Source organism: Rhinolophus sinicus, chromosome 15, assembly GCF_057876585.1.
Source record: "Rhinolophus sinicus isolate RSI-liver-muscle chromosome 15, RSI-T2T, whole genome shotgun sequence".
Classification (NCBI taxonomy): domain Eukaryota; kingdom Metazoa; phylum Chordata; class Mammalia; order Chiroptera; family Rhinolophidae; genus Rhinolophus; species Rhinolophus sinicus.
Window position 1 is genome coordinate 21,669,475 of NC_142515.1, and position 22,998 is coordinate 21,692,472.

General features: G+C 38.8%; 3 protein-coding genes across 9 annotated transcripts in view; 2 read left to right on the forward strand and 1 right to left on the reverse strand.

Moving 5' to 3' along the window:
- The first annotated feature begins 21 nt into the window (after positions 1–21).
- Positions 22–5,590, forward strand: ATP5MK (ATP synthase membrane subunit k). Its single transcript, XM_019725044.3, has 4 exons — positions 22–174; positions 3,870–3,965; positions 4,053–4,145; positions 5,487–5,590. Exons 2-3 carry the CDS (start codon positions 3,879–3,881, stop codon positions 4,140–4,142), a joined length of 177 nt encoding a protein of 58 aa, XP_019580603.1. The 5' UTR covers positions 22–174; positions 3,870–3,878; the 3' UTR covers positions 4,143–4,145; positions 5,487–5,590.
- TAF5 (TATA-box binding protein associated factor 5) lies at positions 5,575–18,902 on the reverse strand. Of its 2 annotated transcripts, none has more exons than XM_019725041.3 (11): positions 18,344–18,902; positions 16,127–16,364; positions 12,294–12,609; positions 11,363–11,526; positions 11,126–11,261; positions 10,351–10,471; positions 9,459–9,588; positions 7,928–8,092; positions 7,246–7,423; positions 6,882–7,059; positions 5,575–6,618 (listed from the first exon to the last, which is right to left on the reverse strand). In XM_019725041.3, the coding sequence occupies exons 1-11, from the start codon at positions 18,900–18,902 to the stop codon at positions 6,401–6,403; spliced, it is 2,403 nt and encodes an 800-aa protein (XP_019580600.1). In that variant the 3' UTR covers positions 5,575–6,400. The 2 variants fall into 2 exon arrangements, with proteins under 2 accessions (XP_019580600.1, XP_019580599.1); XM_019725040.3 differs by having other exon boundaries at positions 11,126–11,279.
- An 8-nt stretch (positions 18,903–18,910) lies between these two features.
- The window catches only part of PCGF6 (polycomb group ring finger 6), a 35,242-nt gene continuing 31,154 nt past the window's right edge, over positions 18,911–22,998 (forward strand). For 5 of the 6 annotated variants that reach the window (XM_088791869.1, XM_074339109.2, XM_019725042.3 and 2 more), the window contains exon 1: positions 18,911–19,371. The gene's annotated coding sequence lies outside the window, so the exon portion shown is untranslated. The remainder of the gene's footprint in view (positions 19,372–22,998) is intronic. The other variant, XM_074339108.2, reaches the window with a different exon arrangement.

Here is a 22,998-nt window from a genome sequence, read left to right on the forward strand (position 1 = left end):
ATTTAGAGACCGGAAGCGGAAAGGCGGCACTTCGAGCCATAGCCAATCGACGCCTAAGGCTGAATCGCTGAGGCTGGTTAAACGCGTGCGGGGGAGGCGGCTTCTTCCGGCTGGACCGAGGGGTAACTTCGTACGTTGAAGGACACTGTCTGCGGAATTCTTGATTTTTGCAAGGTGGGTGTGGAGGGGAGCCCGGCCTGGGACCTCGGTCCTCTGCTTTGCGGCACTGGCCTAGGACCCGACCATTCCTGATCCGGGAACATCTTGAGATCTTCGCTTTGGGGAATGAGAGCATTAGGGAATGGAAAAGGGCTTAGAGATCACAGGGGCCCGGGCTCGAGGGGTCGGATGGTGACTGGGCAGCCTCGGGACGAGGCGAATAGGTCTTCCTAACGGCTCCCATTGTTCCCGAAAGCCCTTACATTGCGTTTTTCAGTGGAGAAAAATGAGGCCCGTAGCGAAGGGAGTCACCAAGGTCACCCAGTGACGTACTATTGGATGAGAACTTGGGCTTCTGACTCCACTGGCCGAATTACCTCTTCCTTTGTACGCCCATAGCAGTTTGTTTCCACTGAGCTGTGCTAAGGAAGCTGTCCAGCCAGGCCTCATTTAGCTGTGCTGCAGCCTTTGTCAAAACGAGTGGGAATGTGGCCCGGCCCCTGCAGTTGGCCAGGCCCCGCGGTGTGCGGGTTAGATTTACATTTCAGTATGTTCGATCTACGGGAAGGCCTTTCCTAGGAGATAGCCAGAACCGAGAACTGTAAATGCCTTGAAGTGCATTGCAGGAGGCTGGTTTTGGTACCTGAGCGGCTCTCGCTCGTCTTTGCCTCGTGATATCACCGTTCCAGGTAGGTGGCCAGTCACACAGGAAAACATCAGTATCGGGACACAGAAAGGAGCTACAGCAATTGATCACTTTGCGCCTTTTCTGAAATGCCCATTTTACAGGTGAACAGAGACATGGGAGGATTGATTATAGTTATTAGCTACTCACTACCTTAGAAACAAGCAAAGGCCCTGTCTCTTGCTTAGACTTTCCCACAGGCTACCATTTAACAACTAGTACAATTATTTTTGGGTAATTTTCTCCACGAATATGTGTTTCTAAACTTAAGTATGACTCAAAAGGAAAGCAAGTTACAGTTCATTTATTACACAAGGGTAATTCTAACACAAGGGTCCCTGATCTTTGCCTAAAAGTAACCAACAGTTTGCTGAAGAGTGCGGACCCAAGTGTTTCCAGGCTTTTTACTCCTATTGTTTATCTCACCAGCAACATCCCACTCTCCACTCCCTGCCCCATCTCAGCCTCTCAAGACTCTTCCTTTAAGACCCATAACTAAATTGCAACTCCTATACCACGCTCTTCAGTCAGAATTAGTCCTCTGTGGACGTCACAAGCATCAGCCTTCCTCCCATATTGTGTAAAGTAGAGGGAATTTAAAGCTCCTTAAATTGCTTCAGTTGCACACCACATCCTCCTAAAAATTTTTGTTAGGCACAAGTAGTGGATGTTATCAGTTAATAACTTCACAGCGTTGTCTTTGTTTTCTATAGGATTTCTCTTAGAAACCTACTTGATACTATAAGAATCCAAAAGTGTATCATGCGAGGATGTAATACAGAATTGTATGCCTGAAATTTATGTAACTTTACTAACAATTGTTACCCCGATAAACTTTAATTAAAAAAATTATCATGAAGGTGGAGAGGGAAAGTATGCCTTTAATAACTTCAGTAAAATGAAACAGTTAATATAAAAGCTACATCATAAAGATTTCTTTTACTGGAGATTTTCCTATTTTCCGGGTTGGCTGGATAAGCCAAGGCCACTGAGAGGGCCCAGGAACGTTTGGATTCCCTTCATTGCTCCAAGAACATTCTTGAAAAAGTGTTCAAAATTAAGGTCATTTGTCCAAACTTTTCATGCACGTGAATGCCTCTGAAGGCCTTTGAACGATAAACAGGGACATGCCAGTTTCCATAGCAATGACTTCCTCACAGATCTCTCCCTCTTCCCGTTTCATCAAGAGCCAGCTATATCACTGCCACTGCCTACCAATCTCGACCGGACCTCGACCGGCTCGTCTGTGTTGCCAATCGACTCGGCGTGGCGTCGGTCGTGGTAGATAGGTGGTAATACATACGAATTTTCAAGCATTCTGGTGACCTTTGAATGTGCCTTTGCCATTTTTTATTATAAGAAATACATGTCTTTGTAAAATACGTAGGTACCATAGATAATAATTCCTCTGAGGAGTTTCCTATACATGTATATTCTTCCAGGACTTTCTGTTACTTCAATGTTTTTCAAATTTGAACGTACGTCAAAAACCGAGAGGGCTTATTAAAACACATTGCTAGGCCCCAGAGTTTCTCATTCAATAGGCCTGAGGTGTAGGGCCTGACAATTTGCATTTCTAACAAGTTTCCAAGTGATACTGATGCTGGTCTAGGAACCAGACTTTGAGAACCACTGATGTGCTCTGTAATACAATGTCCAGAAATAAGATTTAAAAAAAAAAAAAATTTAACGTTACATGTGGACCTTTTCAATGTCTATACATAAAGATTTACACATTGTTTTCCTCCAATGGAAACCATCATGTATTAGTCTCCTGTAGATGGACTTTTAGTTTTTCCAGTGTACTTTCATAAACAGTATTTCAGTCTCCATCCTTGCACCATTTAACATGTTTCCACTTTGTAATATTTCTATAAGGGTAAATTCCTAGAGAACAAATGAACCAGCTAGATAAAAGAATATACTAATTTTGTAATTTGATAGATATTGCAAAATTGCACTTTAGGAAGTTGTACCAGTTTATACTCCAGGCAACAGGGAATGCTTATTTTCCCACGTTCTTACTACTACTGCTTATTATAATTTTATCTTTGCCAGTCTGATGGTTAAATATTGGTCTCATTTTACATTTCTTTCGATCATGAGGTTATCTTTTTATGTCTCATCTTTTTGTTTTTGTCCTTTTTATTTTCCCTTCCCTAAGATGGTTAAAATATTTGCTCATGTTTTATTCCAGGATGTTTTGGTTTCACTATTTGCATTTAAACCTTTATTTTGGTGTAAGGAGTAAGGATTCCAGCTTCCCCACCTCACTAATAGCTACTATGTGTCAGCTCCATTTTGTAAATGATTCCTCCTCTGCCTTCCCATGGAAATCTTAAATTATATGACAAACTGTAAAAGGAGGGGTTGCAGGTTGAGCTGTTTAGCTGGTGGTTACCCCTCTGAGAAACTTTGAAAAGTTTCAGAGGCTCCAGTTTTCAACTAATCTTAAAACTGATTAATTTCATGTATATTGTACGATGGTATAGATAGAGCCAGGAATGAAAATATCGATCTATATTGCGTCAGAGGGTGGACTTAAAGACTGTGTTCCCTTCCTATGCCTAGTGATTTGACGTACTGTGTCTCCCCAAAAATAAGACCTAGCCGGCCCATCAGCTCTGATGCGTCTTTTGGAGCAAAAATTAATATAAGACCTGGCATTATATTTATTATATTATATACTATCTTGTATAAGACCCAGTATTATATTATGTAAGACCCAGTCTTATATTAACTTTTGCTCCAAAATACCATTAGAGCTGATGGTCCGGCTAGGTCTTATTTTCAGGGAAACACGGTATATTCTCAAATGTTGTGTAAAGTCCTCCTTCCAAAAGGTTCTCTTGTCAGCAAGGCTTTTTCCACCATCTTTGCTATTGCTGTGTTTGGCAAAACATACATGAAAATTTATAATATTTATATACAATGGCTTTTCAAGTTTTTCAATTTTAAAAAACAAACTTGTCTTTTAAATTGCATCCTAATGAATTTATTGTTGCTTTCTTTCTTTCTTTAAAAGATTGAAATCATGGCAGGTCCAGAAGCCGACGCCCAATTCCAATTCACGGGTATCAAAAAATACTTCAACTCGTATACGCTCACAGGTAGAATGAATGTAAGTATTAATGATACCTTTAAGCTGTTATACTTGAGAATAATATAAACATGACAGTAACTCCTGTTTACTTTTTCCCTTTTTCAGTGTGTACTGGCCACATATGGAGGCATTGCTTTGCTGGTCTTATACTTCAAGTTAAGGTCTAAAAAAACTCCAGCTGTGAAAGCAACATAAAAGGTAGGGAGTTGACATTTAAAAGTTTATAACTTAGCCATTATGATGTTACAGGTTTTTCCCCCCGACTATAAAAATTATTGTCATTATGCAAAATTTATCACACACAGGAAAAATAAATAAAAATACTATGCATATCCCATTACCCTGACAACTTTAGTTAATATTTCGGTTTAACTCTGTGTGTGTATTTTGTTTGGTTTCCATTGGCTGTGATTCATGACTATTTTGTATTGTAACTAGTAGGTTCTCTGTAACTTGAATGCATGCATGCTCATGGAGATAATGATTCATTTTACAGAGGAATTCTATTAGATCTTTTTTAATATAAATAACAATGAACACTTTGGAACATGAAGTCTGTATCTATGATTGTTTTTTTAAGCTGAAGTTCTTCCTCAAAGGGTTGTGGGGCACCCAGCTTTGTAAGAGGAGGTCTCTCTTGCCCCAGCCAACGTTGAATATGTTTTTGTTGATTAGTAAAAATAATTTGTGTCTTTTTGATGAAGTTGTACATTTTTTTGCATTTGTTTAACATTTGTATTTTTATTAACACTCTTCATGTGCTTTTCTAACAATTGGGACTTTGTCTTTGTGCACACCTATTTTTCTTGTATAAGCTCTTTATGTAATAATTAACCAACCTTCTAAATCAGTTGCAAATATATCTTGCTTTTTGTTTGTTTGCTAGTTTCAAATTTTCATATAAGCATTTCTGTCTTTTCCTTAAATCCCCATAGACTTCATTTTCCTCTTATAGTGCCTTCAACCTATGGTTGAGTGAATATTTGTGTTGGCCATAGATGATGTGCAGAAAACCCAGAACCCAGATCTTTATATAATATAGCTCTCCACAGACACAATTTTCCCACTGCTCTTAAGACCTTTCCAATCCTTAGGGGACTGCATATCCCAGAATGCAGTGGTCCATGCCTTATTCCTGACAAACCTATAGTATTTTGCTCAATTTTCCATGTTAGGTACCTAACTTGGGGAGGGTGGTAGTATCCCCATTATACAAATGGAGAGATTGTGCCTCAGATATTAAAATAGATACATTCCTGTTTTCTACTGTTTAAAATGTAGCTTTATATACTCAAATTTTCCAACAGTGTACATTTAGGATCATACTGAATTGTTGGCAGTTTTTTAGTTAAAGGTAGAGTGTGAGGTTAAATTGTATTAAGCTGAGAGATACCTTAATTGGTCGGGAGGGGCTTCTGACTCTTGAGAATCTGATGGGTTTGCATTCAATTTCAGGGGGTTCATGGATAATCCTGTACTGTAATTTACTGAATGTCTTAAAAAATATTTGTATCTAAACTATTTTTGCTTTGTTTATAGGATTCTAAGCTGTACTTCATCTATTGATTTCTCATGCCTGGAGAAGCTAATGTCAACTCATCATGTGATACTCAATTTGTACAATAAATTATGAACCTGGAAAAGCTGGTTGTCTTTATTTACAAGATATCAAAAATATAAAAACTGTACAAAATGCAACAAAGGCAAAGAACTGGCAGTGACTTGGTCTGAATCTTTTAGTTTCCCAAAGCAAGGCTCAGTACTGGAGGTAAGCAACTGAAATGTCCGTCTGACTTCAAGTGTACTAGGTTGTGTATAGCCGTTTTAGCTGAAGTAGAACATGGAAGCTAAATTTCTTCACCTGATTATAGTGTTTGGGTGCACTCAGGTGTAAATTCAGATGTCAGTTGATGGTTGTACTTCATCTAATTCTTAGAAAGGAATTGTAGTTCATCCTACCCAGTTACATACATTCCGCTAGTCATGGGCCAAGCAAAAATATTAGTGGGTCATTTAACAGAGTGCCATACAGTAACTACATTTTTACAGCAGAAACATACATGCTCATAGAATTCTTCAGCTAAAATTCAAGATGGTATTATATTACTCAATTTGAATCTAGAAGCAAAATGAATTATTGAAATCAATTGGTTTTTTTCTAAACATAATAAATTAAAATAGCATTTGAACAGAAAAATGCATAGTTTCCACACAATCCAAAGCACCATAAATGTCCCCTCCACAAACATAATACCTCTTATTCAACTAACGGAAATTAGTTAAATGTGGTTGCTATAGAAACGTGGAACTGTCCTGTTCAGATTTTCCAAGCAGCATACTTCCAGATCCATATAGACAAAACATTCTTTGATTAAATATTAATCACTGAGGTATTTGCTTTTAGTCTCCCTTTTTCAAACAGTAGCTTCCAAAAGGTCTTTAATACCAATGGTTTATTGCGGACTATAAGCTCCTGCAGCTAGAACCAAGTTTCTTCGAGTAAAATGGAGGTGTACTACTGGTGTTGATTTGGTCATATACGTTCCCAACAATAACTCCTGTGAATTCTCAGGTAAATTTATATGCCCAGTGGCTGTAGTAAAGTCATCAGTCTCTAAATCTTCAAATGCTTTGACAGCATCCCATAACCGGACTGTATTATCCATCGAACCTAAGGGAAAGTCAAAGGAAACCATTTAGTAGCATCCACCATATTTAGCTTCTAACATTTTGTTAAGTTTTGATTAACAACTCTGTTCCCCCTAAAGGAACATTTCAAGTAGTAGTTTTACCTGAGAAATGAATATACAAGTAGGATGACACTGGCTAAAGAGAAGCAAAACCTAAAACAACAGGACTTATTTTGCAATTGTCAACACTCAGTGTTTTCTTTTTAACATGCCGTTTACCACAAAGCCATTTCTAGTCATTTACCTGATGCCAAAATTTCACCATCTCTACTAAACCTAAGTGAGCAAACTGTATCAGTGTGGCCTTTTAATTCTCCAACCATCAAACCATGTCCAATATCCCAAAGGAGTACTCTGCCATCTGTTGCTCCTGTAGCCAGGAATCTCCCATTGGGAGAAAATGTCAAGGAATGAATTGGTCCCTAGAAAAGAAGTCAATGGGAAGAGTCAAAAGTAAGGCTAAAAATAGAAAATAAGACAAAATTAGAATTTTTAAGTTTAGTGGTATGAATGGTATTTTCAAAATTTGTGTGTCACTGGTTAATTTTTAAAATATTTTTATCTCAAAAGCAACATTGTGTGCTGGAATAATGAAGGTGTAAAAATACCTTGTGTCCAGTGAAGATCCTTACACAGTTCCCATTCAGGACATCCCAGAGCCGTACAGTTCTGTCTGCAGAGCCCGTAGCAACATAATTAGAATTTGGATGAAATCTGGTACAATTCACATCAGCAAGATGGCCAGCAAATATCCTTAAAGGCTGATAGTGGTCTGTAGCCCACAGCCTTTGAAAAAATTTATTGAAAGCAAAAGAATAATTAGTAATATGAAATGTGAAAATTGTATCCTAAACATCCATGTGAAATGTTAGCTCCAAATGGGTCCCCCTCACTACTTGCCTGAGAGAAAGAAGGAATGATTGAAATTAAATAACATTCTTAAGAAAAACTAAGTTGATCTGGTACAAACATTTTTTAATTTTATAGTTCTTGAGTTCTCTGTATAGGCCCCCACCCACCCCAGCTCCTAGTCTAACCTATAGAAAAGTTTTAGTCACCACATAGTTTCTAACCTGAGCTACTTCATCCCAAACTTTTAAGGAGATGAATGAAAGAGGTTAAACAGCTGATGGGAGGCAGGGAAGGTGTGTTAATAAGCTAACTTGAGAAAGAAAAACAAGACTCAGGATTCTTGGTATAGACGCAGAGACATAGTAATACTCTTTTTTCCCAACAGGAAGCCATTCTGTTCCCTTAATAGACCCAGTCGTAAGATCACAGTGTTCTTACCGAGCTACTCGGTCATGGCCCCCTGACACAAAATAATATCCATACGGAGAAAACTGTGTGTCCCAAACCGGATAGTTGTGTCCTTTATATCCCACCAAGCAAGTAAATGTTTGAAGACTCCACAATCTAACAGTTCCATCCTCTGAAGAGGAAAGCAGGTAGTTCCTGAGAGAACAGAAGGTAATATATTTGATTCTCAGAATAACTTTTAGTTACCTGTCCAGTTTTCTCTGCACATTTGAATATATTAAGTTTAGCTGACATGCTACATCTCACTTTTATACTTGGAATTCACAGTAGATAACAAGAGCTGAAAGTACTAACCAAACTAATGTTAGACACACTACATCTACTGAGCACCTACTCAATGAGTTTAGATTATTTTTAAAAATACATTATGGGGAAAATCACAGTTCTTTAAAAAAAATAACCAAGGGATAATGACAAAAAGTACGGTCAAATAATTTGGTCAATTGAGAAAGGCTTCTAAGAAATGCGATATGTCACTTAAAACTCAACAATGTTTAACTTTAAAATGGAGATGCTATTTTCCTATCCTGTATGAGTTGTATAAGAATTTAAAGGGAAATGTCTTCTTGACACACACAAAAAAAGCAAAAACAAATAACACTACAGACACACAAATAATACTCTTTTTCAGGGATAAATACAAAAGCTCAACTACCCAAAGTAATAGGGTCTTCACTGAAATCAAAAGTTTCTCTCCAGTAAAAATGTGTCATCTAGCTAAACCCTATCAAACAACAGAAACCTCATTCTCAAAGGCTCATAAAGATGAAAATCTTGATGGGTTAAAAGCTATTATCTGGGTGGTCAGATGGCTCAGTTGGTTAGAGTGCAAGCTCTGAACAACAGGGTTGCCGGTTTGATTCCCACATGGGCCAGTGAGCAGCGCCCTCCGCAACTAGATTGAAGACAACGACTTGGACCTGATGGGCCCTGGAGAAACACACTGTTCCCCAATATTCCCCAATTAAGAAAAAAAAGGGCTATTATCTATCCATGTAAAGTATAAATGGTATGATGAATACAAAACACCCTTCTTCCATTTCTACAGAATGTTTGAGATCATGAAAAATAGGCAAATACCTATTTACGGATTTCAAATTCCCTCAGTATCCTCTTAGTTCTTTTGATAAGATAAATCTTCAATTGATAGATAATATGCTTTTCATATCACGAATTTGTTGTAAATTTTGAAATGATAGAAATAGCCACAAAACAGCAATTCAACCTACTAAGGTTATACAAAACTAAAGCTAGTTTTTAAAACCAGCAAACCCTGAAACTGTGCATCTTGATTCTGTAAATTTGGGTATACATTAAGTTGCTGTAGTACCCCAAGATGAATTAGCAAATGGCATGATTCTAAAAGATAACGAATGATAGGCAACCATGAGATTTTTCTAACAGAAATTTTCCCAACATTTGCATAATGTTTCCAGTAGTTAACTATTACATAATCTCAATATAACATAGCAGTATTTAATTTTTATTGTTTGTACTTTACCTATCAGGACTGAAGCTGGCTCCATAGACAGGCCCACTGTGACCATACAAAATCTTCAATTCACTTGCTGTTTTCTCATCCATGATTCTTTCCAAGACATCATCTGATTCTTTGTCAATGAGGCTAAGATCTAAAATGATCCAGAAACACTGATTTTTAAAAGTATATCCATTAAAACATTTTAAGGCAATTACATCATGGTTCAGGAGAACTAACATTTGAACAGTGCCTCCTACATACCACCCACTGTGCTAACACCACTAAATTAAGTGATACTCTTCCAATGTATAGAAGAAACTGAGATTCAGAACAGTTAATAATTTGCCAGAGTGTATACAACTATTCAGCATCGGAACCACGACTGAAACTCAAGTTTATCCACTATATCACAATGTTTCACAAAAATGAAAACTATGGAAATACTAAGTTATTGAAAATGTATTATCTTGTTTCAACAAGCTCTTTAAAATGAAATCCTGATTTTATTATATTTTAGTCATTTTTACGGCTAAAACAAAGTATTCTCCCACTATTTACTTTAAAGGTTTCTTAAAATTCACAAACTCCCACTATTTTCTTTAAAGGCTTTTTAAAAAATTCACAAGCAAACAATTATAAAATGTTAGATTTTTAACCTTAATGAGTTTTGTATCCTAATCCTCTCACTCTACAGATGAGAAAACTGAGGCCCAGAGAAATTAAACCAGTCTAGCACTCCTGTCTCCTGACTGCTACTCCAATGCACTTTTCACTGTTGAGAATGTTAGCACTCCGAGTTAAAGTAAAATCTAGTGAAATCAGCTAAGATCACAATCTCTTGTGTATATTCCATGGAATCAGGATTGGTGTAAACTAAGGATGAGTTTATATCCTGACAGGTCATCTCAGTTACCTGCTGCTTGTTTCACACTACGAAGCTTTTTGGGTGTTACAGACCACACTCTGACAGTTGAATCTGCAAAACCTCCAGCAATCAAACTAGAATCATCAGTGACATCCACTGCAGTGAGGCCCTGCCAAAACCAAAAAAAAAAGAAAGAAGCTTTATACTACCAATACTGTTTTAGGGGAGAACACTACAATCACACCTTAGAAATTACGTATATATTGATAGCTATTTTTCTCATACAAAAGATCATCTGATTTCATTCTTCTATGAAACCAACTGTTTGAAATCACTTGCTTTGAGAACATGTCATCATTAACCCCCCTTTTGCCCTCCAAATTTGGAGTGCAGGATATGAAGCAAATGTTAATTATTTCTGCACTTCAGTAAATATATCTTCAGCAGCCTATTATAAACAACCTATAAAGACATATAGAATTCTTACTAAGAAATACTAAGTTTATGTAAGTACTTAAACCAACGTCAACAGAGATGAACTGTACAGTTTCCTCCTTAAAGGCTAGCAGAATTCTAATCAGACAGACACATATACATGAGATTCTGGTATTTACAAGTTGTTAAAGTTCTTTTAAACATTGCCTTCTATTTATTCTTAGTAGTGTCCAATTCTCCTTTCTTAACGGCTGTCATTAAGCTACATTTATAGCCAAGAGTTTAAATAAGAAAACTCCATTTTAGTTAACACATTTAAGTTTATTTTAATGGTAAGTCACCATTTTTAGGATTCTCCAGTCAAAAATCACCCGATTATTTTACCAACCTGGTAAGCATTGAGGAATGTATAGAAACAAATGGAGGGTAAACAGTCTGGCCCAAGGCGCACTCGTTTAGTGGTTTCTTTCATATTCATTATCTTATCCAACTTATCTGAATCTTTCAACTCCGGAAGAGGGATTCTGTGAAAGAAAAACAGACTGGAAATTACTCTATTAAGAAACTTGAACCCTGTAAAACATCAGCTTTCACCTCCACACACATTCCTGAGTTTTTAACTCACCTGTTTTGAGGTGGAGCATTGGGATCTTGTTTTTTGCTTTTGGATCCAATACTATCTTTTTTAGGCTTCTTCTTTTTAGGTTTTCCTTCTTCATTTTCTCCTTCTTCATCCTCATCATCCAAAGGCACCTCAATTTCTGGCTCTTTTAATAAACCAAAAAATACCTACAAAAGAGCCAACATTTTTTTAATTAATTTTTTTGTTCAGTAATACATCTTTTTTACATCTTGACAGAATGAGTCACAATTACAATATAGTCATTTATACCCTGAAGCAGATTCTGTACTTGTCTCCCCAATAGCCAATCTCCCCTTCTTCCTTACTAACAGAACCCTGATTTTGTTGGAGCAGCAATATGCTCAGTTAAGTAATTTCTGTTCCTGGGCTCCATTGTAGCTGAGAATGGCCATATTATATCATTCTCACCAACTGATGTACATACAAATATAAAAAGTAGGATTTTAGAAAAAATACTGTTTTCCTGAGAAAAAGGGAGAGATTTAGCAGGGATATGCCTTTTGTCCTCCCCCTCTGCCTTCCTGGAATGCAGTTGCAATGCTGGAGCTGCAACAGCCATCTGTGAGCCCCAAGAAGAGAGCCACATTCTAAAGATGGTAGAGCAGAAACTGGAAGGAGCCAGGGTCCTTGATGGCATTGTACAGCCCTTATGCCAACCCAGGAGGACTTTCCTCTGTAATTCATTTAATGTGAGGAAAAAAACCTTGTTTCAGCCACTGTAGTCAGGGTTCTGTTAAATGCAACCATTCCCAAATCGTCACTGATACATACACTATCCTTAGAACATGAAACTTAGTATACAGTGTAAAATTATTCCCAAACTAGCTATAAGAAAAATGTGTAAATCATGTAGATGGAAATGCTACAATTTTTCATAATCTGCATTATACAGTTCTTAGGTTTATTCCCATACCTTTGATTTGTTTGCCTCTCGTTTAGCCTCTCCTGCCAAACTTCCCACCATCGCATCTATCTGTTGCTTACTACGCGGCATCCCATCAAAGATGTCAATGTAGAGGTGCTCCTGAACTATGTTCCATATCTGATTGTTCTGTTTCTCCTGAAGATGCCTCTTCAAGAGTTGGTACGAGTCACGGGAAATACGCAGAACAAATTTACTTGTTCGAAAATCCAACATGGTCTCATTCCCTTTCATGTGTTCCTTTTTGGTAAGACTAGATAATACTCGTAGGTCATCTTGGTAATAACATTCCTGATCTCCATGGAACCTGTTTCAGTGATTTTAAAAAGTCATTTTTCAATGTAATCATTCAGGGATCTGCCTCTCCCCCATATATTTATAAACATACCAGAATATTTTCAACGCAGTAGTCTGAATAATCCTGGACTATGCTGTAGGATCAGAAGTTATAATTCATTTCAAAATGATTACAATTCAGTTCCTGAATTCATCCTAAAAATTACAACAAATCCTAAAAATCTCTAACAAAACGCACAATAAACATTTTAAGAGAATTTGCAATAAATATCAGAAATGAATGAAAGAAAGACAAGACGCCCACCACTGGTAAGCAGTCTCTTTTGAATGCCACCATTGGTAGACTAGAAAATGTTAGAATCTTTGCTTTACTAAATTTTTTGTTCTCTCTAAACCTACTTTTAAAAACTTTTTATGGAAAATTTCAAACATACACAAAAGTAGAAATTAGTATAATAAATTTCATGTACCTATCATCCAGCCTCTCAACAATAATCAATACATGGCATTCTCATAAAACCCACCATTTTTAATTTCTTATGTTCTTAATACTAGACATATTTTTTAAAACATGAGTACTTTAATAATATGACTAAAGAACAAATGTTGATACTAAAGAATGAGCACTTCCATTTACTCACCATTACCAAAGGCAAGTAAATAAAGCTTTCATTCAGCCTTGATAACAATTAGGAAATTTACATGTACTTTTGTTTCTACAAATCTTAATAAAATAAAATTAAAGATCATATATTTGGCACTCACTAAGAGCAGCAAACAATGCAAAAACATTTAGAAAACAATGACTAAACGTAAGATATTAGGGCTCTATGGATGGACCTAGAAGGTATTATGCTAAGTGAAATAAGTCAGACTGAGAAAGGCAAATACCATATGATCTCACTTACATGTGGAATCTAAAGAACAAAATAAACAAACAAAACAGAAACAGACTCATAGATACAGAGAACAAACTGATGGTTGCCAGAGGGGAGAGGGGTTGGAGCTGGGTGAAAAAGGTGAAGGGATTAAGAAATACAAATTGGTAGTTACACAATAATCATGGGGATGTAAAGTACAGCATAGAGAGTATAGTCAATAATGTTGCAACGACTGTGTATGGTGTCAGGTGGGCACTAGACTAATGGGGGGATCACTGCATAAATTACATGAATGTCTAACCGCTATGCTGTACACCTGAAACTAATAGAAAATTATACTGAATGTCAACTGTAACTGAAAAAAATAAATAATTAAAAAAAAAAACATATTAGGGCCCTCCCTCCGATAGACACATAGCCCACAAATACCTAAACTGTTAACTGTATTGCCCTATTACGACTCTTCCAGACTTGAACTAAGGGTTTCTGTCTAAGATTGGAATAAAATTAGAAATCTCAGCCTCAGTGTTTGTGTCATCACTGCCCATAACCTCATGTAAGCACTGGGTCCAGGCAAGGGCTGGGATGGTCCATAACAAAGAGACCGAGTCCCCTAGGATATCCAGCTTCCTATGTGAATGCCATGAGACTAGAAAAGGAAAAGGTTTATTGAGGACAATAAGAAAGCTTAGGGCAGAAGTTCTGCTATCATCGGCCTTACTTAATTTTATTCCCCCAAAATACTGAGATACAGAGCCTATGCTCTGTGTGCCTTGTATTAGGCATCGTATCATAGAATAATGAATGAATGCAATGGCATAGAAGCCGAGAGTCCAGAGTTTTATTTTTCCTCTATTACTACTACCTGTGTTATAGGACAAGTTCTGGCTTTTGGGTCTATTGCTTGTACTAAAAAGCTCTCACTCAAACTGCCTATTAGAGATGCTCACGGCTCAGGCCTGGCCCTCTCATTCATTTCATAACCCTCCCAACGAATCTCACCCAATAGATCAATACTGCACACCTCCAATTTGTACCTCCAGTCCCTACCTCTCCTCTGAGCTCCAGAGCCTTACCTATCATCCACCTATCAACTTGACATCTCTTAAGTAAGTCAAACGCATATTCAAATCTGAACTCAATATTTTCCCACAACCTGATAAACTAGGTCCTCTTCCCGGGTTTTCTATCTCAGTGAGGGGCACCCCTATCCAGCTGTGGGAGCCAGAAACCAAGGGGTTATCAATGATGGCTTCATCGTCCTCACCTCCACATCCAATCCATCGCCAAGTGCCTCACCAATACGTCCTCTTCCTTTCACCAACACTGCCACACCCCAGTATTTCTCAACAAGGTGCTACTGGCATTTCAGGCATAATAATTCTCTGCTAAGTTGGACTACCTGCACATATTAAAACATTTCGTATCCCTAAGCCACCTGCTCCTCCACCCTACTCATTATGACAACCCAAAACACCTCTACACATTTTCAGGGGAAGGAGGAATAATATCACCCCCACCCCGGTTGACAAAACTACAATAACCTCCAAAACTGGTCAATCTATAGTCACTCTGTCCGCCCCCACCCCCCGCCCCCGACCACCACCACCTATTTTCCCCACTATATGAAGGTCCTTTCAAAATACTAATCTAATAATGACATGGTCCATCAATGATTTCTATAACCTCACTGCCCCCCCAAATCCAATTGTTTCTTTCTTTCTCCAATGGAACACCTGAATATAAGCTGAGCACTATGGCACGTAGGTAAATAGCACACTTCCTACCTCCCTTGTAGGGAGACCAACGACACAAAAAAAGAAGTATGTGCAACTTCCAGGAAGGATGTGTGCCTGTCCTGCTGACTGTAACAGTGACGTGATTGCTTAGAACCAGAGAACTATCTTGTGCCACAGGTAGAAGCTGCATGACAGGGATGGTAAAGCAACAAGATCAAGAGCACCAGGGTCCCTGGTAATCAAGGACTCCTTACCAGTCCTGGACTGCCTAACTTCACGAGAGAAAGAAAGAAACTTGTATCATATTTCAGCCTCTATTATTTGGGTTTTTAGTCGCACTCAGTTTAATCTAATCCTAACAGCTTCCTGTTGTTCTTGGAATAAAAGCAAAAATAAACTTTTATTTTACTTATGCTGTTATTGATATAGTTTTCAGTGAGTCTCAGCTAAATCTAATCCTACCCAATACAACCCTCTACTGTTCTTAGAATAACAAAGACCTTTAACATGGCCCAAGAACTTGCCTATTCCAGCCCTTAACCAATTGTCCAGCTTTACGTTGTACCCCACCCCACCCCAATACTCTGCTCCAGCCACACTGCCCTTCTTTCATCTCTGTACCTACCATGAGCCCTACCACCACAGAGCTTAGCTTTCATACATGCTTTTTCTCTTCTCTTCATCTGGTTACTCCTACCCAATTTTCAGATCTTACATCAAGCATCACTTCTTCTGGGAGCCTTCCCTGACTTCTCCAACTAGATCACACTCCCCCCTACCCGACCCCCCAACTTTAGGTTCTCATAGCACCAGCTACTTCTCCTTCATAAAGTACTTTTTGAGTTACAATCTTACATTGTGTGGTCACAGATGTGTACATACATTACATATATAAAAATTCACATACTTCTCAAAGAATGATTTTGCTTCATTCTCATGTTGATTGTAGACTAATTCCAAGTACATGTGTACAAACAGAGGATAAAAGAGTTGGGATAACTCTGCCCGATGGCAGTCCAAGGAACATTCAATGAAGTGTTTCAGTCCACTATAGTATTCTTCATACATTGTGGGGTCTCCTTGTTGGTTGTAAGCTGACAGCACAGCACTGACATCTGGCTGGTCTTCCACAGCTACACTCCCAACTGTTTAAAAAATGAAAAACAACTTTCAAGAAAATGACCTGACATGCACCAAGTGACTAGGGCTGTTTTGCTAAGGTCCAGAGGTGAATTGTTTCTCAAATGTTTGTCCTTCTCTCAAACTTTCTTCCCCAACACAATCACAGAATCTTTTAATAGCATTTTCACTTTGTTTCAGTGACCCATCCAAAACTCCTTCATCTTGTCCATATCTTAAAATAAAGTTTTCAAATCAGTAACAAGAGATTCATTTATTTTTTCTGGAGCTACCTTATTTTAAAGACAAATTTTACAAAACATGGATGAGCAAATCAAACAACTATGTCCATCTTCTCTCAAGGGTCAATGCAAATGGCACTCACCACCACCATCAAGCAATGCCCTGAAATAACATTTCCAGTTCTCTGAGCTACCTAAGTACTTTGTAACTTTACTGTAACCTCCTATCCTATATTACCTTCATTTGTGTACATCTCTCATTCCTTATAAAATGTAAGCATTTTAAGGGTGGGAAGTTTGTGCCTTATTTATAGTTCCAAAACATATGCTTAAAACAATTTCCAGAACCACCATTTCAAGTCAGAAAATACGAGTACTTATTTGTAATATAGCAATATTACAATGCTATATGTATCAATCGAATCAGAGTTTTTATTGTTGGAATTTTTAAGTTGCAATTAAAGTACTGTTATGTTCCTTACTGCACAAATGATATAAATTCTTTCAATTACTCTGATGGCATTTTCTTTCCATCCTTACTGGTTTCTCAGATACGATCTAAAATATAGGTCAGGTTTCTGAACAGATTATAACAAAATGACCAACATATATACTTCACTCATCTTTTAGTTCATTCACAAAATTCAGCATTCAGGAAAGATTCCTCTCAATCACATTTTCGCACACTTCTATGTATGTGTTACACCGCTATGTATTTATTCTTCACTTCTGGCAATGCTGCAAAGATTAGGTCTCATACAGATTAGCTAGAGGCTCTGTACTGGATAATTTAATTCAACAAACATTCATTATTGGCTCAGGATCACCTTTGAGACCTTATATTGTGTGTAATTTTAATGCACAGATGTTGTGACAACAGTTGCTAGGAAAAGGGGGTCAGGGGGTGCTCAGGTGTCAGGAATGGACACCTAGGCATAAACTTTTCAATGCCAGTCATTTTACATATATTATATCTAAGTCTCACAATAACCCATTTAATCGAGAAAAAAACTCAATTTTGGAAGAATAACTTAATCAGCATCAAACAAGTAAAAGCAACAGAGACACAATCTGAACCCAGGTCTGTCCAATGCTTATTCCTAAACAAATGGTTCTCAAACTTGGCCATACATCAATACCCCTCGGAAGCATTTACTCAAAAATGCAGATCCCCAGGCTCAGCTTCTAAAGGCTCTGATTCACTAAGTCTGAAATGATGCCCAGGAATCTGCATTCCCCCAAAAGCGTCAACACTCGTGGTAATTAGCCCACATTCTGAGACATACTGGCTATACTACGTTCCATCACTCCGTGGCTGTGTGGTCCAAAGCAAGTCCCTTGGCTTTTCTCAGTCTGTTTTCTCATCTCTAAAATAGTGGAATTGTGAGAATTAAGATATAGAACCTAAAATATTTGTACAGAACTGTACAAATATTGTTAGTGCTAATGTAGACCTGTCCAAAGCTCAAGAACCCAAATAAGAGAAAAGGGAGCGAAACACTGAGGGTCCGCGCCTCTCCGCGCCCACCTTCCGCATACATCCCTCTGCTCAACAGCTCTCAGCCTCTCGCTGGAACTGACAGCTCTAGGAATAGGGTTTGACTGCGCAGCCGGCGCACTAGAGAAAGGGGCGGGCATGTGGTCCTAGAGGCGGGCCCAGGAAATTCAAAACAAGCCCGCAGAGGTGCAGGCCTGCCAGCCTCGGCGTTCCCGGCTTGCTCCCCTTCGTGCCGGCCCTGCCTTCCCGGGACCTCGCGGCTCACCTTTCCCCGGAGCCACAGGACCTGTTGCTGAGCCCGAAACGGCGGCAGCTCCCGAAGCGCCGGTTCCCGGAGGGTCTGGGGCGGCAGGACCGGGAGCCGAGGCTGTGACCCGACTGAGAAGCGCGCTAGCCGCCTCTGTGCCGGCGCCGTCCCCCTCTCCCGGGGCTCCGGTGCCCGCCACTGCCTCCTCCAGCAGCCGGGCCTCCCGGCGCAGAGCTTCTTCGGCCTCGCGGAGGTTGCTCTGCCGTAGGAACTGCAGCACGGCCAGCAGAGTCTGTCGGTCGTGGGAAGCGCCCGCCTCCGGAGCAGTGGCGGGCACCGGGGCCGCCCCCGCCGGGGCAACGGCGGAGACAGCCACCGAGGGTTTGGGGGTCCCACCATCCCGGCCGGCCGACGACGACGCCGCAACGTTCCCACCGCCGCTGTTGGGGCCGTTGTTGGTCGTGCTGCCGCCACCCTCGCCAGCCCCGTCCCCAGCCTGCGGAGGTAGCAGCGTCGGCGGTCCCTCGGGCTCTAACTTGACCGCCACCTCCGTCTGCTCCTCCGCCAGCGCCGCCATCTTGCGGCTGAGCCACCTCGCGCCGTCAAGTGTGATTGAGTTTTCGCCACATGGAGGGCGGGGATGAGCATTTTACGACAGCTCAGGGGGGCGATTTACGGCAGTAGGAGGGGCGAGAAGAAGGAGAAAAAGAACACGAGCGAGAGCAACTTTCAAAAGTGAGTGACAGAAAAGCAGGAAATTGGAGATGGCGACCGCCTATTGCTTTTGCCTGAAAATAATTACCACTTATTGCAAACCAACTGCTATATTCAGGCACTGTGATAGACGTTTTACATTATATGACTTTTAATTCAACAATTTTATAAGGTACTGTTGTCCTCACTTTACAGGTGGCTCAACGGAGACGCAAAGAGGTTAAATAACTTGCCAAGTCACTCAACAAGAAAGTGAACGTTTCAAGATTTGAATCCAGGTCTTTAACTCAAAAGCATATACCGTTTGCCAAAGGAAGGCTTCTGAGATACTGGTAATGTTTTGTATTTTGATCTAAATGGTGGTAACTTTTTTTGTTGTTGCAATTTTTACTTTTGTAAAAATTAATCGAGCTGCGTGCTTAAGCTTTGTGAACTTAACAGCATATATGCTATATTTCAATAAAAAGTTTCTAAATATCTGTATTTTGTGATTGTGAAATGTGTATATTCTGTATTCATACTGTGTTATCCATTATTACAAATTGTAAAATTTCTGCATTTTAATTGTATATTTTAAAATAGTATATGCCATTTTGCAGTATGCCTCATAGGTTATAAAAACCCTGCTGAATATTTTATCTCACTTGAATCTCACAACTCTGTGGGAAAGGTGCAGACAAGAAAAGTGAGCCTGGGACATGGGGAAGATCTAGCACAGTTATTCAGGTTTAGTTTTGAGGTCTTACTAGCTTTCTTTGACCCTGATTACTAGCTGAATGACCTGGAGCAAGTTACTTAACTCACTCTACCCCAGTTGCCCAATTTCTAAAATAGGGATAATAATAGTACTTAACCTCAAAAAGTTGTATGAGGATTAAATGATACCATGTACATACGATACCTAATATGTAATAAATAGCTACTGGTTGTTCTTACTTAACCTTAAAAGGTGTTCTGTAAATGTTTGTTATGAAAGTCCAATCATGATATTCAAGGTAATCTCATGACTAAAATATAAAACTAATCTAATTGGATAGCTAAAGTAAGATGAAACATGGGGTGAGAGTTGGGGAAAGATGAGCAAGAACTGGTTAGCATTTACTTAGCACTGACAGAACCTGAATCTGATGGTACATGCTTATGACCTGGGGAGAATTCATCCTTTTCCTCAGGATCATTCAATTATTTTTTTCTGATTCAGTATTCAGTAGTTGATAATTGGTAATTAACTGAGCACTTAGTAGATAGATAAGAGATACCATGAATAACAAGCCCAGGCTTACTATTATCCCCTGGAAAGATGTTTTACCCCATTATGAATAGTACATTAGTATTCTGATGCATACATTAGTCTCAAATCAGGTCCTGGGAACTGGATCCACCTCTACAACTGAAGCCCTGATACTGGACTCACAAAAGTACAGCCACTCGCTTTCCCTCTGTGGGAGCCACCTATTACTGGCTTTTTCTCTTTCCAAAAAACCTGGGTTGGGACTTCAGCAGAGGTAATTTACTCTAAGTACAATGGTTTTTCCTGTTACAGTTCAATAGAGGTAAATTTATTGAATGCCTATAAGGTCCACTATTAATTTTTGATTCTTCCCCTTCTTTTATGATCTTTCCCATTCTCCTACTTTCTTTTTGGGATGCTTTAAGAGGTCCAGTGTCAATCTGTATCTCATTACTTCATAGAAGAGCTGCTTTTTCTTGGGTTTCTCTTTGATGTTCTTTCATTTCATGCTAATGTATCCAAGATTAGACTTTTTTTCTGTCTATCCTGATTTGCCTTTTATGTACCCCTTCAATCTGAGATTTTTTTTTTTTTTCAGTGCTAGGCATTTAGTAAGCATTATATCTACAAATATTTCCTCCCCTCCATTTTCCCCTTCTTGGATTCGTAGGATGTAGATACTATAGTTATATACTCTAGGTCTGTTAACTTTAGTATTTTCATGTTTACCTTTCCCAGATACCTCCTAGAAGAGTTCCTCAACCTGATTTTTCAGCGCAGTAATTGATTCTTGGCCTACATCCATACTGCTACTCAACCCATTTATTGAGTTATTTACTTCAACCATTATATTTTTCATAGTATGTTAAACTGGTTCATGATTTATTGCTTCAAGTAACCAGTTGGGTGATTTTGTCCCCCACATATCCTGGGGGGACATTTGGCAATGTCTGGACACACTTTTGGTTGTCACAACTCATGGTTGTGCTACTGGCATCTGGAGGGTAGAAGCTAGGGGTGCTGCTAAACTTCCCACAATGCACAAGACAGCCCCAACCCCACCACAACAAAGAATTTTCTGTCTCAAAATGTCAATAATGCCAAGGGTGAAAAACCCTGATGTATACAATATGAACTCATTTTTTTTTCTTTGAGGATATGTATTATTTAAATTACCTTTCCATCTGATGCATTTAACCTGTTACATTTACTTTAGATTGTTCGGTTTTTCTTACTTTAATGGGAGTTGCACTTTTTTCTATATCTCATTACTTTTCCTCATTAATTTGTATTTCCCTGGAGGTATCATTTACCTTGGCTGATGCATTTACCCAGAGGGAGAATGTGAGGGATGCCCCAAAAGGGGGAAAGCCTGTGGTATCACTGTCTGGGCTTCATCATTACCTGTTTGACAACCCGCGTGCACGCACATACACACCTTCAGGGTTTTCAAAGTTTTTACCGATCTATCAATTTCTATGCCATCTCTCGGGTTGGGTGTGATGGAGGAAACAGCCACCAGTGAGAGTTTACCATCTTGTTTAGTTTCTGAATTTAAACTCACACTGGTAGCTTGATTTTAGTTTAATTAATTTTAAATTGACCTGCAGTTGGAAATCCCGAGACTAGAGTAATTTTTATTAGAGGTATAATTGGAGGAGGACATGTGAATAAATGCATAAAATATATAGGTTTTGGAGACACAGGACTTCATATTTAAATTTGGGAGAGGAAGGCAAAGTTTATTGTGAGAATAATTTCTAGGCATTTGGCGAGGGTGACTGAGAGGATGACTAAGAACAACCTGGTTAGGGAAGAAAACTATGAATTTGGTTTTTGACATGTTGAATTTGAGGCCCCCTAGAGGTCATGCAAGTTTTGCTGGCCAGTAGGCGGAAGCATTTTATGGGTTAGTAAGGAGAAAAATCTGGGCCAGAGACATTGATTTGGAAATCAGCATATAGACTACCATCTGAAGTCATGTGAGTGAATAAGATTACCCAAGATATTGCACAGACCAAGAAATGAAGAAGATCTAGAACAGAATTCTGAGGAACATCCATATTTAAAGACAAATCCAGGGACCACTTTGCTCACATGTTCTTGAAATTACCTTTTCTCCTGAATCTTGGGACCCAAACTTTTCCTTGTTTTCCTTCTACCTCTGGCCCCTCCTTGACTCTTCTATTGCCACTACCTCCTCCTCTACTTCATTTTTATTATTCTTTCCAGGTTTAATTTATTTTTTAAAAAATTTTAATTGACAATTTCAGATTTACAAGAAAGTTGCAAGAATAGTACAAAGAATTCCCAGATACCCATCATCCACATTCCCCCAAACGATACATTTACTACATATGCTTTATCCTTCTCTGTCTCTGTCTCTGTCTCTCTATAGATAGATAGACAGATAGACAGATAGATAAATAGATAGATAGATAGATAGATAGATAGATAGATAGATAGATAGATACACTGATATAGAGCTCTCTAGGTACAGATATAGAGTTCAGACTTAGTTCAACTCAACTTAGTAGTTCAGAAAAAAATGTATATGTACATGTTTTTTCTGCATTACTAAGAGTAGTAAGTTGCAGACATGATGTCCCTTTACCACTAAATACTTCAGTATGTATTTTCTCAAAATGACATTTTCTTACATAACCAAAGGATAATTACCCAAGTCAATAAATAAACATTGATACAATACTCTTGTCTCAATAATTGT

Bases quoted from the DNA above. Each gene is read 5' to 3' on its own strand.
- ATP5MK (XM_019725044.3), top strand. From the start codon at position 3,879: ATGGCAGGTCCAGAAGCCGACGCCCAATTCCAATTCACGGGTATCAAA. The intron at 3,966-4,052 runs GTAAGTATTAAT...TCCCTTTTTCAG, and splicing joins CGCTCACAGGTAGAATGAAT to TGTGTACTGGCCACATATGG.
- TAF5 (XM_019725040.3), bottom strand. From the start codon at position 18,902: ATGGCGGCGCTGGCGGAGGAGCAGACGGAGGTGGCGGTCAAGTTAGAG. The intron at 9,589-10,350 runs GTAACTGAGATG...GGATCATTTTAG, and splicing joins TAGTGTGAAACAAGCAGCAG to ATCTTAGCCTCATTGACAAA. The intron at 6,619-6,881 runs GTAAATGACTAG...ACTTTCCCTTAG, and splicing joins TGGTGAAATTTTGGCATCAG to GTTCGATGGATAATACAGTC.